Consider the following 17240-nt stretch of genomic DNA (forward strand, 5'->3'; position numbering starts at 1 on the left):
GTTGGACTCCTTTCTGTAGCTGGTGGTGTTTGTAGCTGTGGTGTTTTGCTGTTTGCTGCTAGCTTGAGCTTGCGCTACCCAACAGCATGTTGCCGGCTTTTCAGTCGGAGCGAGTGGGTTTGGATCTTAAAAACTAACAATCGGTAAATCCGATCATTAAAAACGTTTGGTAGCCCATAGGTTGGCCAGTAAAACAACAAGAAAAATTAAAAAGTATATAAAAAATGTCCATGGAAATAGTTAAAAAAAAGCTCAGCTCATTTTTAGCTCCGCTCTGCTCAGACGTCTGTAGTTTGATATATCCGTTTTGGTGCCAGATTTAAATATTGGTGTTATTACAGGCACTTTCCACTGAGTTGGGACAGTGCATTGTCTTATGGACAGGTTTACCAAGTGTGTGATTGGTGCCACCAGAGAATCAATATTTGTTTTAAGGAAGTTTTGGATGCTTTCAGTGATCTGACAATGTTTGTCACCTCGTTCTCTGTGATTTCCTCCAAGTTAAAAATGGGGAGATCATTTTGAATAGGGCGTGGAAACACCTGTGTGATTTCATGCACCGAGTTTAGGAAAAACAGGATTAGGTTGCTAGCAAGCGTGTGGGGATCTTTCACCAAGACATTGTCTATTTTGAGTTCTAAGTTGTTATTATCCTGCTTAGTATTTCCCTGTCAGTTTATTTATGTATTCCCATACTTTTTTTTCCATTTCCTCTGGCACTCTCTATGATGGAGATATAGAATCTAGCTTTGGCCTTTCTTAACACCATGAAATGTCACTTTTCCTATTTTAAAACCTTTTTTGGGGTCCCACTAGCACCTTCTATCCTCACAAAGTCCCATTTTTGACCGTTGTGTCTTTCTCTGGTTTTGGGAAGGCGGAGTTTAAAAGCATCCCACGGGTTCTCAAAACAGGCTGTCCAGATTAGCCAGATTTCTTTTTTTTTTTTTTTTTTAAGATTTTTCTTTGGGGGGGTACTGCAGCTGAAAATGCTCTGAGAGCCATTCAAAAATGAGAGAGCCTTCAGGAGTGGTAATTTAGCCTCAAACCTTTTGAAAAACGTTTTTGGGACATAAACAATATGACATAAATACTTTTTAAATGCATGGTGTATCATCTTTAAGAAATTTGTAACTACGTTTCTAGCACGATTGAATAACTGTCCGTTGTTAGGCCAGATTTTAATGCCTTTTTAAGCAATATATCTCTGGTCTTCATTAAGCCTCTGCATTCTGTGTTTACCCAAGGAAGGGTAATTTTTTACCTTTCCTATGGCTCCCTCCTCTGGTGAAAGATTCCATTACCTTTTCTACCTTTTTTGTTGACTGATCTGAGACCAGTTCTAGGTGTACTACTCTGGTTACAGCACAGGTGAATAGTGCAATGTATGCCTTCTTCACAGAGTCATCTCCCTTCACATAAAGCGGCCCTGCAAAATCCACACCTGTGACTTCGAATGGTGGGGATTCAGTTATTCTGTCTTTGGGCAAGGGCGCAGTAATCTGCTGTGCAGCTTTTGCCTTGAATCTTTTACATACTGTGCATCCGGCCACAGTTCTCTTGACTAGCTGCCTGGCACGCAGGATCCAGTATCTCTCTCTCACTTGTACGAGAGTGTCTCTCACTCCTGAGTACATCACTTTTTCATGACAGCTCTGTATCAGCATTTCTGAGTATCTGTGTTTATTGGGCATAATCCATGGGTGCTGCTCTCTGTATGTGAAGTCGGAATGCTGCAGCCTTCCTCCCACACTGAGCAGCTCGTGCTCATCCAGGAAAGGTTTGAGTTCTTTGATTTTACAGTCATTGTGCAGGGCCTTTCCCGTCTCCAGTTGTTTTATTTCTTGGCTGAAGCTCTGTTTCTGTGTTGTCTTGATCCAGTATTGTTCTGCCTCGAAGAGCTCGTCAGCAGTTAGTTCTCCTCTTGTCTTTGTTTTGCTTTGAGCATTGGCTATGAATCTCCTTATCCATCATAGCTGGTTCTGTATCAGGCTCTCAACACGTTGTCCTCTTGTGGGGAGGTCAGCTGGATTGACCTTTCCTCTGATGTGAGACCACAGATCCAATGCAGGGTATAGAATCTGTCCACATTCTTATCTGGTTTGGTTCCAGTTTTAGTGTATTTATCAAGTTGTTGGCTCGTCTCGCTCCAATCACTGCTCCCATGAGCTCCAGGCGTGGCAGTGTCATTTTCTTGAGAGGGGCCACCCTAGATTTGGATGCGACTAGGCTCATTGTAGGTTCTCCATCCGGTGATTCACTTTGCAGGTAAGCTGCCGCACTGTAGGCTCTTTCACTTCTGGCTGGATGTCTGTTTGATACCACCTTGGTATGGCAAGCTGGTGTATCTGCGGTAGTTCTGAACACCACTGTTGCCATTCTCGGGTCAGGACAGGTGGTAACTCTTCATCCCAGGAGAGTCCTCTCTCCCACATTTCTTGAAACATGCACTTGATTCTGCTTGTGAAATGGGTCAGGAACAAGGTTATATAATAGTTTTGGATTTTTTTCATTAGTTTTTATTTTTATTAGTTTTGAGGTTTTGTTTTCAATTACAGTTTAGTTTTTATTAGTTTTTTAAAGGGTTGCTATTTTTGTTTCGTTTGTATTTTTTGAAAATGCTTAGTTTTAGTTTAGTTTTGATTAGTTTTAGTCTTAGTTTTAGTCTTAGTTTTAGTCTTTTATGTAATATGGGGTGTTTGTCAGGTGTGAGAATCGGCCTCATGGTGGCGCTAGAAGAGGGGCATGTGAGAATTGATGGGTGGAGGTTGTGGTTTGGCAGGCAAGGAGTGTGTGTGCCAAATTTGGCATGGATCGGGGCAACGGTTGTGGCGATATGAGCAGGGCAAAAGTGTAACGTGTGACGTGTGACTGACGGACTGACGGACAGCTGGTCGAGGTTTTGACAGTAACTGCGACCTGACAGTCGCATTTATTTACTTACACCAGTAAGACTCCCTAATCGGGAGATAAGCGACCGTCAGGTCGCATCGTGATTTTAAATGTGTAGGAGCAGTGTCCAAAAATGTGTTTGAAAAAATCGGCCTGATGGTGGCGCTATATGGGACAGATCCATGTTGATGACATGAGTGTAGACATACTGTGTACCGATTTGCGTGATTTTAGGGCAAAATCTGTAGGTGCAGTGTCCAAAAATGTTTTTGAAAAAATCGGCCTGATGGTGGCGCTATATGGGACAGATCCATGTTGATGACATGAGTGTAGACATACTGTGTACCGATTTGCGTGATTTTAGGGCAAAATCTGTAGGAGCAGTGTCCAAAAATGTGTTTGAAAAAATGGGCCTGATAGTGGCGCTACATGGGACAGATTCATGTTGACGTCTCTCTTGGCGCCGCCGAGGCGGACGCGTGGGTACCGGCCCCGGCTCTCCCGGTCGCTCCTAGCCCGAGTTACGGCCTTTTATGTGTGCTGCAGTGGCGGGGGTCCTCCACTAGGGGCATCCATTCTGGAGAACCAGGAGTCGGTGGTCCCCAGGAATTCCCCGTGAACAGCCCTGTTTGGGTGGTCATTTGGTCATTTTTGCACTTTTTGGCGGCGGTGGAAGGGGGTCCCTGGGGGTCCCTGGAGCTCCGGGGGTCCCTGGTGGGGTGGAGGTTGTGGGTTGGCAGGCAAGGAGTGTGTGTGCAAAGTTTGGCATGGATTGGGGTAACGATGGCAGAGATATGAGTTGGGGAAAAGTGTGACATGAGGGACAGACTGACTGACAGACTGACTGACTGACAGACTGACTGACAGACTGACTGACTGACTGACAGACAGCCGGTGGAGGTTTTGGTAGTAAATGTGACCTGACGGTCGCAACTAGTCATTTAGCTACTAATATAGACTAAAGTACAGTATAGACTAATGCCTCATTCACACTACAGATATATAGTTGAACGTTTTGCTTGGTAATTCAATGTAATCTCAATGGAAACGAGCTTTAAAGGCTGGATTCCAAGGACAGCCGACATACCCAGCCTTTAAAGCTGGTTTCCATTGAGATTACATTGAATTACCAAGCAAAACGTTCAAATATATCTGTAGTGTGAATGAGGCATAACAGCTGAAATCAATATTATATCAGTACTCCAATAACCTGCGGGCCACATTAAGTGAAGATGGGGGCGGCATGTGGCCCTCGGGCCGCCAGTTGCTCATGTATGGTCTAAATCAACCTCTGTTTCTCCAGGTATTGTGGTTGACTGTGGTCATGGTGTGAGCCACGCTGTGCCCATCAAGGAGGGTTGTGCTGTTCCTCCTGCCGTCCAAAGACTGGACCTGGCAGGCAGGAGAATCACTGATTATATGATGCAGATGCTCAATGATAGAGGCATCACTATTGGTATGTATCATTCTGACTCAACTGATGCTCCATTTGTGTCTCTCTCTGTCTCTCTCTCTCTCCCTCCCTCCCTCTCTCTGTGTGTGTGTGTGTGTGTGTGTGTGTGCGCGTGCATGCGTGCGTGCGTGCGTGCGTGCGTACGTGCGTGTGCTTGCGCGCATGTGTGTGTGCAGACATCCTGAGACTGTCCAAACTACCTCCATGTTTCCATGGATCACTCTAATATTTGTGTAATCCCTTCCTCTAAAGGGAACGATAAGACTGTGTATGCCATGAAGGAGGAACTGTCCTATGTGGCGCTGGACCAGGAGATGCAGACCACTGCTGTTTCTTCCTCACTGGAGAAGAGCTATGAGCTCCCTGATGGACAGGTGGTCACCATTGACAACGAGAGGTTCCGCTGCCCTGAGATCCTCTTCCAGCCCTCTATCATTGGTTAGTACAGTACAGTATAGTCCCAATGATACACAGTATATGAATAATAGTAACAGGATTGTAGTTCTACATCACTAAAAACAACCAATTTAACATGTAACAATAACCTAACCCTAACCCTATTTCCAGCCATTACATTACATTTGCTAAGTGCTTTATACAATGACAATGAAAGGAATTCGTCACATATTTGTATGATTTCGGGTCGGGCTCGAGCAATACATTTATAGGCTACATTTTATATTACAAGCCTAGGGGCGGCTTGCACCAAGAGGGATTAAATAAATCTTAGTTTAGGGTTAATCAAGGGTTTGTTGATCTAGGTTTTATTTTAAATCGAGGTGTGTTGCACCACTTAAATTTAAGCATTGCTTAACAAATCTGTGATTAAACCCTTAACATGTGATTAAAACCATAAACTGTGATTAATTCATGGATTAAATGTCCTCCATCTTGGATTTCGATATAAACAAACTGGAATATGCTATTCTCTTGAGCCTAATCATTAGCGTTACTCTTTTATTCACTTCTAGGAGAATGTGGGCAGGCCTATGTTAAGAAGAGCGCCTGCAGCCAAAACAAAACTAAACAAAAATATAACGCTCCCCGTCATACGACGGTGACGCTCAGACGCTACAGTGCGGTGCGGCACGGCGATGCGCGGCTAGAAGCAAGAAAAGACCACAGTTTTGATCACATTCACATTTGATTCAATTATGAAGCGATTTCGAAAATTAAAACGTCTCCATGTTGCTTGGGAAGTCCACAAGCTTCCATGACAAATGTCTGTATGTCCCTGTAAATATTTAAATGTTCGCTAATTTAAAATAGCCGATGTACAGTACTCAGGGCCGGCGGCAGCCCACAATGGCTGAGGGTGCTATGCTTTAAGTGAAGGATACCCAACTCAAATCGGCCAGGTGAAAACAAAAGGCTAAATTTGCATACCAATGGGAGTGTGTGCCAAACCGATTGTGGCCAGCCAATGCTAATCTACTGTATTATAATGTAAATTTCGGGGATTACTGAGGTGGGGGTGCTCCCTGGCCAAAATGAGGGTGCAAAGCAGGCCTCAGCACCCTCGTAGAACCGGCCCTGACAGTACTACAAGGATGTGATGAGATGTTTGTTTAATTCAGCTGTGAAACGTTGTCTGCAGCTTACTTGCTGTGGGGCTTCCCTCACAGGAGGGGGACCCCCATTCATCTCAATGGCATGTTTGCATTTAAAGCACCTCTACAGCAGGTTTAAAATGAATCCCTTACTGATGTTTAAATCAAAGTTTAAAGTAGTGGTGCAACAGGATTAACAGTAATCCAGGTTTACAGTGAAAATTCAAACCAAGATTAAAAGTATGGTTTAAAACTAAACCTGATTAATGAAAACTAGATTTAAGGTTTGGTGCAAGCTGATTAAAAGATAAACCTTGATTTAAACCAGTTTAAGGCTTAAACCGTGTTGGTGCAAGCCGCCCTAAGACTCTAGGGGCGGCTTGCACCAAGAGGGATTAAATAAATCTTAGTTTAGGGTTAATCATGGTTTTGTTGATCTATGATTTATTTTAAATCGAGGTGTGTTGCACCACTTAAATTTAAGCATTGCTTAACAAATCTGTGATTAAACCCTTAACCTGTGATAACTATAACCTGCGATTAATTCATGGATTAAATGTCCTCCATCTTGGATTTCATGTAAACACACTGGAATAAACTATTCTCTTGAGCCTAATATCATTAACGTTACTTATATATTTACTTCGGGGAGAATGTGGGCAGGCCTATCACCTATGTTAAGAAGAGCGCCTGTAGCCAAAACATATTTAATTTTATAACGCTCCATCATACTACGGTGACGCTCGCTACAGCGCGGTGCGGCGCGGCGATGCGAGGCTATCTAGGAACTAGGAAGCAAAGAAATACACCACAGTTTGATAGTTTTGTCAATTATGAAGCGATTTCGAACATTAAAACGTCTGCATATTGGTTGGCAAGTCCACTTCCATGACAACTGACTGTATTATGTCCCTGTAAATATTTGTGTTCGCTATTTTAAAATAGCCGATGTACAAGGAAGACAACAATATGATGAGATTTTTGTTTTCAACTGTGAAACGCTGTCCGCAGCTTCAGCTTGCAGTTGCAAGCCTGTAGGGCTTGCTGTGAGGCTTCCCTCGCAGGAGGGGGACCCCCATTCATCTCAATGGCATGTTTGCATTTAAACCACCTCTACAGCAAGTTTAAAATTAATCCCTTATTGATGTTTAAATCGAAGTTTAAAGTAGTGGTGCAACAGGATTAACATTAATCCAGGTTTAGAATGAAAAGTAAAACCATGATTAAAAGGATGGTTTAAAACTAAACCTGATTAATGAAAACTAGGTTTAAAGTTTGGTGCAATTGGATTAAAAGATAAACCTTGATTTAAACCAGGTTAAGGCTTAATCCGTGTTGGTGCAAGCCGCCCTAGGACCCAGTGAAGTTAGCAGTTGAAACACGTGTATATGCTAATAGGGCAGGTCATACTTTTTTTTTGTTGAAAATCTAAAATATTTGGCGTCTATTTTATGTGTTTTTTGATGGGGAATTCAAATATGACATTATTTCTGTGATAGGACAACTCTAACCTACATCAATTTGCATTTTTAAATTGCTAATTGTACCAGTTCTATCTCATTTATAAGATATTAAAATCCAAATGAAATCTTAACATGTGGGGTGTCTAAACTATGTGTCTCTTGATGGGGAATTCAAATTGGAATTCTTTTTTGGATAGAATAACTCTAACCTGCCTAATTTTCAACTTTAAAAAGGGAGAAATGTGCGATTTTGACCTCGTTTTAGGATATTATAAGGAAAATGATTCATAATGATAAAGCCAAATCAAATGTACATATTTATTAAGCATTTAAGTGCATAACACAGTGCATGAATACAATTATTGATGTCAAATATCACTTCCTAAATGTTGTCCTGCTTTGGTCAGCCTTGGACATCAGCCTCCTGCTGGTCTCCTGATCCCTGATACCTCCATCCCTCTTTTCCTGGGAGAAGAACAGTATCTGGAGGAAGCTTCAGTCACCATTTTGACAACCCTCTCAATACTTTGGGTGTGGCATGGCCAGTGGGGTACCTCCATGGGTGTGTTGATAACGTTCTTCAACTCTGAGGTGTTTATTGTACAGGTGAGAGGTGGCTCTGACACATCTTCTGACCAGCTAATCAATCAGCAATGCTGGAGGCATCATCATTGATCTCAGGTGTCTTTCTGCTTCTTACTGAGGAGTCCCCCAGCTGAATGTCTGCGTTTCCTTCTCCCCTGATGGCCAGGATTCTGACTGTCCACCCCCTCAATCATTTCCTTCTGATCACTGGAGCACAGCAGTGTTTGGAGGATGGCTTCACTTCAATGACTTTGGCAGGCTGCTCAATCAGTGGAGGGCTAAAGATTGGGGTGAATTCTGGATTGATATCCAACTATGTAGCTCAATCAAGGAGCTTAACTATTGGTCCAGAAAATGCGTTGTCTGACAGAGTAGGACCATCGAGTTCAACAATGAGCCAGCGGAGGGGAAGTTCACCAGTGTGTAGCTACTAGAAATTCGCGGCCGCTGTGCGTCGCGCCCTGCGGGCAATCAGGCAGGACTATATTTGATCAACATCCTTATGTTGATCAAGGTTTAGGTTTTAAGTCAGATTAAAATGTTTTCAATACCTTATTGTCAATATCTATCATGAACGAAAAGGCACACTTGGTTGGACACCAATAACTCAGGATTGTGTAAGGTGTCCAGTGTAGTCAACGTGTGCATTTCCAAATCCTCATCTACTATTATTCATTATTAATATCTATCTCTCTATATTTCTATCTATCTCCCTCTGTCTATATTGATAGATGCATGTACTGTATCTATCTATCTGTGCCTCTCTATAGTATATTAATTATTATTATTATTATTACTATTGTTATTGTTATGATTTGTAGGATCTCTCTCTCTCTCTCTCTCTCTCTCTCTCTCTCTCTCTCTCTGTCAGGGCTGTGTCACACACACACACACACACACACACACACACACACACACACACACACACACACACACACACACACACACACACACACAGCCCTCCCTCTCTGTTGTAAATGTAATTCGATACACTGCCCCGCTCCTCTCCCCTTCCCGTCTCTCTCTGTCTCTCTCTCTCTCTCAGTGCCTGTGTGAGGGACATGTCCGTGACTGCCCTGTGCCTATGCTTGAAGTGGGCGTGGCCTCTCTAAGGCAATTGTATAAGTAGATAGGTTGCACACCAATCAGACCAGCCCCAACATTTGTTGAGTCCCCTCCAATGGTCCTTAACAGTTTGCCAGCCGAAATAGAATGGTTGTTGGTAAATTAGCCGTGACATTTCTATTATTGTATTATGATCTGAGACATAATATTATGTTTATAAACATGAGCCCGCCACGGCGCCACCCCTCCTTTTTGGACCGCGGCATTCTTTTTTTTCAATCCCACGGGGTTTGCTCACCTTGAATATCTGGATCTCCATTGGGATAAAGTGGAGGTTTTGGCCAAGGCATTGTCTCCCTGTGCATATCGCGTGCACGATCCGTGTGCATATAATCCAAGCATATGGTCCAGGTATGACTGAACGGTCTCTTTTGGCTAGCTTAGCCCTTAGTACTCCTGCTATGCTAATGTAATCGTCTAAACAGCAAACGGACGGTTGCAAGGAAGGCTGAAGAAGGAAAGGAGCTGACGTCACTTCTGCCTCATCTCAGAGCAGCCATGAGCTATCGATGGACGAGCGGTGACTAGGGAAGGTTAGACGATCGCCGATTTTCGGATAAAAATCATTTATTTCGTTTTTAATGACCCAGTACGATAAAAGACGATGCGGCTGAGACTCCTTGCTCAGATGTCCGGTATATTCCGGTTTTAATATTAAGGGGCTCCCCGTGGCTTGGAAAGGGTTAAGGTCTGGCTCCTCTTTAGTCCCCTTTTCTGGGGTAAAATGGAACAGATAGTGCTGCCAAGCTCCCTGGCAACACTGTAGTGATGCCAGTGAGCCTGGCAGCAACTACTCCTCAGTAAGAAGCAGAAAGACACCTGAGATCAATGATGATGCTTCCAGCATTGCTGATTGATTAGCTGGTTAGCTGTCAGAGCCACCTCTCACCTGTACAATAAACACCTCAGAGTTGAAGAACGTTATCAACACCCCCATGGAGGTACCCCACTGGCCATGCCACACCCAAAGTATTGAGAGGGTTGTCAAAATGGTGACTGAAGCTTCCTCCAGATACTGTTCTTCTCCCAGGAAAAGAGGGATGGAGGTATCAGGGATCAGGAGACCAGCAGCTGATGTCCAAGGCTGACCAAAGCAGGACTTGTTCAACTTAACAACATTCAGGAAGTGATATTTGATATCAATAATTGCATTCACTGTTATGCACTTAAATGCTTAATAAATATGTACATTTGATTTGGCTTTATCATTATACATCATTTTCCTTATAATATCCTAAAACAAGGTCAAAATCGCACATTTCTCCCTTTTTAAAGTTGAGAATTAGGCAGGTTAGAGTTATTCTATCCAGAAAATAATAATCCATATTTGAATTCCCCATCAAGAAACACATAGTGTAGACACCCCACATGTTAAGATTTCAATTGGATTTTAATATCTTATAAATGAGATAGAACTGGTACGATTAGCAATTTAAAAATGCAAATTGATGTAGGTTAGAGTTGTCCTATCACAGAAATAATGTCATATTTGAATTCCCCATCAAAAAACACATAAAATAGACACCAAATATTTTAGATTTTCAACAAAAAAAACTATGACCCGCCCTAATATGCTAATGATATTGTATACCCATAGTGCGCCTGCTCGGTGCTCAGGACTTCGTCAAGTTGGCCTACATATCGAGGCCAATCGAGGTACTTCCTGCTGACTTCTGGGTGCTTCAAACACCACTGGGCAACGTTCATTGAAATGAAGAGCTTGAAGTGGGGCAGTTCGCCCTCTACTTTATATCATACCTCTATGGTGTGCAGCCAGCAAAGCAGGCATCTACTGTATCTAATGTTTAGATACAGGTTATAATACTCTGTGCCTCTGTCCTTCCTACTCAGATATGGGGTCTGTGGGGATCCATGAGATGACCTACAACAGCATAATGAAGTGTGACGTGGACTTCCATAATGACCTGTATGAAAACATAGTGCTGAGTGGAGGAACCACCATGTTACCAGGCTTTACTGAACGCATGCAGAAGGAGATGACTGCTCTGGCTCCTTCTGGGATGAACGTCAAGGTACAAGAACAGCCTTTATTCAACTGTATGCATACTGTACATACTGTACACAAGCATTCAAAAGTGAGTTGCAAGCCTCCCTCTTGTTTACATGGCTGTTGGATACAGCACAAAATCAAGCAATCCGAATTGATATGAGCCAGGTGCTCTGACCCGCAAATTGATACTTATCAGCCTGTGGACCCCCATTTGAAAAGATATGCCATGCCAGGGACGCCGATATAAGAGGAGATTTTTATGGCTCTAGCAGTGATTCTCAACCATTTTAGTACCCCAGTTTGACATGCATTAGGCTACGGACCCCCATTTAATGGCATTTCTATCTCTGAGACCCCAATTTATATTGTAAAATCAATGTTAATTTTAACTCTGACAGTGTACAAATGGACCTGTTATGGTTCCAATTGTACACTGTCAGAGTTACAGACCCATAAGTGTCCATTTGTCTCCAAACTATCTTTTAGCTTGGGGTCCATTTGGTTTAGACCCATACACCAACACGGCGTTCTGTCATCAGCGCGTCATAGCTGGGGGCGGAGTCAAGCGTGGGGGAAACAGAGCACCAACCCCAATTAGTAGAATGGGTATTTCCGTGTTTTCAAATCCGATTTTTTAATAGTATAGCGATGTTTTAATTAATTGCAATGTCTTACATTGATTCCTTGGTTGCCAATGGACAAAAAATGATGCATTTAAAATTAAACAGCATTGGGATTAAATATTGTCTGATATTATTAAGGACTGGTCGCATCATCAAAGACCATGGGTTATCTAGACTATCCGTCTGGTATTAGACACCGTTACATTTTCTATATGATAAATTAAACTTATCATATCAAAAAACGAAAAGCATTAATTAATTAATCAATGATGGCACATTAAATTAATTCCAGTTGTCTACAGCCATTAACAGCTTGTTATCATGCAAGGATTTACACACTGACACGACACAACACAACACAATTCTATCCTAATTTCAAACCTGCAGAAAATACTTTTAAACTGGCGTCGATCCTGCCATATATTCAAAGATCAGGTCTCTATCCTACTTGAACTCACTACGACGTGTTCTATAAACATCACTGACGACTTAACGACTGTTGTTTTTTGATATTATAGTAAGTTTAATTGATCATATATTGTAATTGTGTCTCTACTAGGTGATTAAAGACATAATGTAAACAGGTTTTGTAGCATAGAGGGAAGAGGGGGACCCACGCGGGTGCGTATTGTGCAACTTTGACGCATGCACGGGGGATAATCTGAGTCTGATCATTATAAACCACTTAATTACATTGATTCCTTACTGCAAATGGACCAAAAACTATCTGCAGTAGCATCGGGATTAATTATTGTCCTTATAGGACTGGTCGGATCAATGCCATGGTTATCTGACTGATTTAATCACCTGGTAAGAGACACACTTTGACATTTTCATGAACATGATCAATTACACTTATCACAATATTAAAAAACAATGCCATTGTAAGTGTATTAGGCAATGGGAATGGATTTAGCCTACATAATATAGCACAGGCAAATCCATATTCACGTTTCAAATCTATTGACGACTAATGGGCCTGGCTGTTGGTTTTATATTGTGGCACGTTTAATTTAATATTAGTGTCTCTACCAGGATTGAACACTGCATGTGCAAACATGTTTTTTGTAACACAGGGAGTAGAGTAGATAAAAGTAGAAAAACAGATCTCCGATCTCATCTCATGCTTGTGTAACGTGGAGCCTCCAGAAACGACAGATCTCCATCTCAGTCAGTGCTTGTGTAATTTGCGGGGAATATTATTCTGACTCTGATTACAAACCACTTGAACTCCGACTTCCATATCCTATATGCCAGCACTGCATAGATTGGCAAAAATAGATTTGGTGTAGTAGACTGAATATGTGGTCAACGTAAAGAGTAAAATTGTGTCCCGTTTTATTCCAGAGGTTTTGAAGAGGGAGGAGTAGTAGTTTAGACGAGGTGGCGAGGTAAAGTAGCTCCGTGCAGCACAGCGGTCTGTTCAATCAATCAATCAAGTCATTCATAATAGGCTTGTTATCTTAATAATAAGTGAACTTTACGACGGCGAGTGAACGATTGCGTTCCAGAAGTCCTTCTGATGGATTTTTCTTGGCTGTCGAGTGTTTTATCGTCCAAAAAAATCGCTCTGAACGTGATTAAAACGATAGTATACTGTGTACGCTGTATTAACTACATGGAGAAAAGTGCATTGTTTTCCCCCACGGCAAAAGCGGATGTGACGTTTATGGGCGTTCCTTTCTAGCTCCGTGTTGGTGTATAAGGGTCCATTTGGTTCCTAACTATCATTTAGCTGGGGACTGAAGCTATAACACCAGTAAGACTCCCTAATCGGGAGATAAGCGACCGTAGGTGGCTTATCTCCACAAATAGGGCAAAAATTTGTTTTGCCCAAATCTTCCTGATCCATGTTGATGACATGAGTGTAGACATGCTGTGTAGTGATATTCGTGATTTTAGGGCAAAAACTGTAGGAGCAGTGTCCAAAAATGTGTTTTAAAAATCGGCCTGAAGGTGGCGCTAGAATAGGGCCATGTGAGAAATGAGGGGTGGGGTCTCCGCGTTGCCTTGGCGGACGAATAGGTACCGGCCCCGGCTCTCCCGGACGCTCCTAGCCCGAGGTACGGCATTTTATGTGCGCTGCAGTGGCAGGGGGTCCTCCACTGGGGGCGCCACCACTTTTGCATCCGTTCTGGAGCACCAGGAGTCGGTGGTCCCCGGGAATTCCCCGTGAGCAGCCCCGTTGGGGTGGTCATTTGGTCATTTTTGCACATTTGGTCATTTTTTACATCTGGGGGTCCCCCAGGGACCTGGGGGTCCCTGGGGCTCCGGGGGTCCTTGGAGGTTGTAGTTTGGCAGGCAAGGAGTGTGTGTGTAAAATCTGGCATGGATCGGGTCAACGGGTGCGGAGATATAAGCAGGGAAAAAGTGTGACGTGTGACGTGTGAGCACATTTGGTCATTTTTTACATCTGGGGGTCCCCCAGGGACCTGGGGGTCCCTGGGGCTCCGGGGGTCCTTGGAGGTTGTAGTTTGGCAGTCAAGGAGTGTGTGTGCAAAATTTGGCATGGATGGAGGCAACGGTTGTGGAGATATGAGCAGGGCAAAAGTGTGACTCACTGACTCACTCACTCACTGACAGACAGACAGCCCGGGGAGGTTTTGGTAGTAAATGCGACCTACGGTCGCAACTAGCCAGATGCTATGGGAAAATTTAAAAGGACTGCATTGTGCTTACCGTTGCAAAAACAGCTTGTGTAAGCCTTCATCATAATCTCCTTCTCCCTTCTTTACGTGCAGTTTTCCTTTGTAAAGTATAGTCCAAAAATCGCCACTGCACCTCTTTGTTGATGTTCAACTTAGCAGTGCTGCCATTGTAATCAAAGTTAGATACATTGTTCCTAAATCACATTATTAGCTTTTATTTCCCAACAGAAACGTAATAAATGCCCACTATTTTAGCAGCAGACAGTAAAAAACAACAACAACGTGTTGAACCCAAAGCCAAACCACCTCACAGAAAGGGATACGAGAAACAATAGTCACCGATTGGCTGTGAGAGGTTCAGGGCGGAAATGGTGTCAGCAGACCTACAAATTCACAATGCATCGCGGATAGACGCGTTGTGAGCTTGTAGATCTGCATAACATAGATAGATAGATAGATAGATAGATAGATACCTTTATTATCCCAATAAAAAATCAGTTGCCCAGAGGCAGCACAGCAGTATAAGGTTATTTACAAAGTTACAGAGAAGTAAGAAAAAAAGATTAATAAAATAAAAAAAACAAGAACAGAATACAGTAAGAACAAGGTACGTCAAGAAAGGGAACGAATTATATATATATATAACTATCAATATATATAACTATCAATATAGTACAGTGCCCCCAAATCAAAGTGACCATAACAGTCAATGCTAGTTAGTGCAACAAGTATCTCACCATCATGTCAAACACAAGCAAAAATACTCAAAAACTACTAACACAACCTAATAGTGCAGTGTCCAAAGGTCAGTGCTATATAAAAACAACTAGAAAGAAAGAAACAAGAGAGGGTGACGCAGCAAGACGCACAAGAGCACCCTCCCTGGAAGGTCCTTAGAGGTCAGAGTCAGTGCAACTAAAGTTCCAGTAAGAAAGGCTACCGTCGTCCTAGGTTAGGAAGGTAGTCCTCTTCAATCGACCATTGTGTGTCTCGTTGTACAGCTTGAGAGCAGCTGGTACAAAATACTTTCCTAGTCTCTCGCATCTCTGTTCTGGGTAGGCAAAACGGACATTTCCTATCTCACTCCAGTAACTGAAGATCTCAAGATGGAGGGGGTGGGAGGAGTTCTTCAAGATGGAGTCTAGCTTCTTAGCCGTTCGCAGTCTGGCTACTTCCTCCACCCCCTGCAAAGAGGACCCAACGACAGAGCCCGCTTTCTTCACCAGTCTGTTTAGCTTAAAGGTGTCACCGGCTCTGTTGTTGCCACCCCAGCAGGTTATTCCAAAAAAAGAGGACACTTGCCATGACAGACTGATAACGGCGTTACATGTAATCTGTTACTTCCCACCCCTGGTCAAGAAATAATGTTTACACACATTGGGACCGATTCATCAATCTGGTCGTGAATATAGTGTAAATAAAGTGTCTTTCTGTTTTACAAAATCCCTTCAAGAACCCAGACAAAAAAACATTGCTGAATCTGACCCTAACTTGGGAATTGTCCTAAATGCCGGTATATATGGGTGTAATTCGACCGTAAAGTGCTTGACGAATCTGGCCTATTGTTAGTATTGGTTCATGCACGATACATTACAAGTAACACTCCCTAATGTCGAGTAGCGATCGCAGTGAGTACAGCTAATTTGACTATTTAGACTTACCTAAAGATTAAGAAAAATGCAAAAAAGAAACACGTCAACATATATATATATATATATATATATATATATATATATATATATATATATATATATATACATAATGCATATGAGACATGGTGGGGGCGGACATTAATTGATGATAAATATTGCGTGCAGGCGAGCATAATTGCATGTAAACTTACAAGCAAAGGCTCTTCAAAGCACAGTGAGGAGGAAAAGGGCAGAGCAGATCTGAACACTTTGAGACACCAAACTGATCAGAGTTTCAGGTGTGCTGGACATCAATTGAGCTGATCTACCTAACTGAACAGGCTTAAAGAGGTGGTGCCATAGTTTTGTACTTTTTCTGGTTTTCATGTGTCTAGGAGGTTGACAGTACTTCATTAGACCCCCTGGTGTGGCTGTTATGAGCAATTATGCATTCTCTTTTTATTTGGGTTTTTAGCTCTTTCTGTACACTTTTTTGGAAACATTCTTCCTCCTAGTATAATCATAATAGTAGATAATCATGTTTTATTAACACTGATTGCAGGTCTAGTTACAGCAAGCGCCTGTAGGAGGTGTACAAGAGCATAGTGTGTGGCTGTGACAGGCTAGAGTAACAGCTTAGCGTGACACAGTGTGACAGGCAAGGGTAACATCTTAGAGTGACAGTGTGACACAACTGCTGCAGGTTTTCACACTAAACTGCTCCCTGCGGTCGCAATCAAATGCTTTCATCTTTCTGTTGACAAAATTGTCATAGTGCATTTCATTCATTTGGTTTCTTCCTTCTGAACAGATAGTTGTCTTCCTCTCCCTTTCTCTCCAGGTCATTGCTCCTCCTGAGAGGAAATACGGTGTGTGGATCGGTGGTTCCATCCTGGCTGATCTCTCCACCTTCCAGCAGAGTTGGATCAGCAAGCAGGAGTATAAGGAGTCCGGTCCCTCTGTTGTCCACCGCAAGTGTTTTTAGAGAGACAAAGGGCCCTATCTTCGCCCATGCTTTAAAGCAGTGGTTCTCAACCTTTTCAGGCCGCGACCCCCAAAATAATTATATTTTAACTGGGGACCCCCCCCTACCCTGACGAGCACTAAGAGTTGAGGAATTACATTTTGTATACCACGGTTCTATTGTAAAAATAGCAGATCTACATGTAGATCGGCAATTTTCTCAATTTCTGCCTCTAATATTTGACAATTTGGCCAATGTTTAATTTGTCATTTTAGAGGTATTAAAAAGTCCTTAA

The 17240-nt window shown here is 42.6% G+C and overlaps 1 protein-coding gene across 1 annotated transcript in view; it reads left to right on the forward strand.

The window, feature by feature from the left end:
- LOC308308562 (actin, plasmodial isoform-like) overlaps positions 1 to 16966 on the forward strand; it is a gene marked incomplete at both ends in the record, with an annotated part of 39867 nt that extends 22901 nt beyond the window's left edge. The window contains 5 exons of the mRNA XM_080753979.1: positions 1726 to 1780; positions 4196 to 4348; positions 4598 to 4783; positions 10920 to 11101; positions 16823 to 16966. Coding sequence (XP_080610105.1) covers positions 1726 to 1780; positions 4196 to 4348; positions 4598 to 4783; positions 10920 to 11101; positions 16823 to 16966 — 720 coding nt within the window. The remainder of the gene's footprint in view (positions 1 to 1725; positions 1781 to 4195; positions 4349 to 4597; positions 4784 to 10919; positions 11102 to 16822) is intronic.
- Between the last annotated feature and the right edge of the window lie 274 nt (positions 16967 to 17240).

This window comes from Nannobrachium achirus (assembly GCF_963921795.1).
Source record: "Nannobrachium achirus genome assembly, chromosome: 2".
Lineage (NCBI taxonomy): Eukaryota > Metazoa > Chordata > Actinopteri > Myctophiformes > Myctophidae > Nannobrachium > Nannobrachium achirus.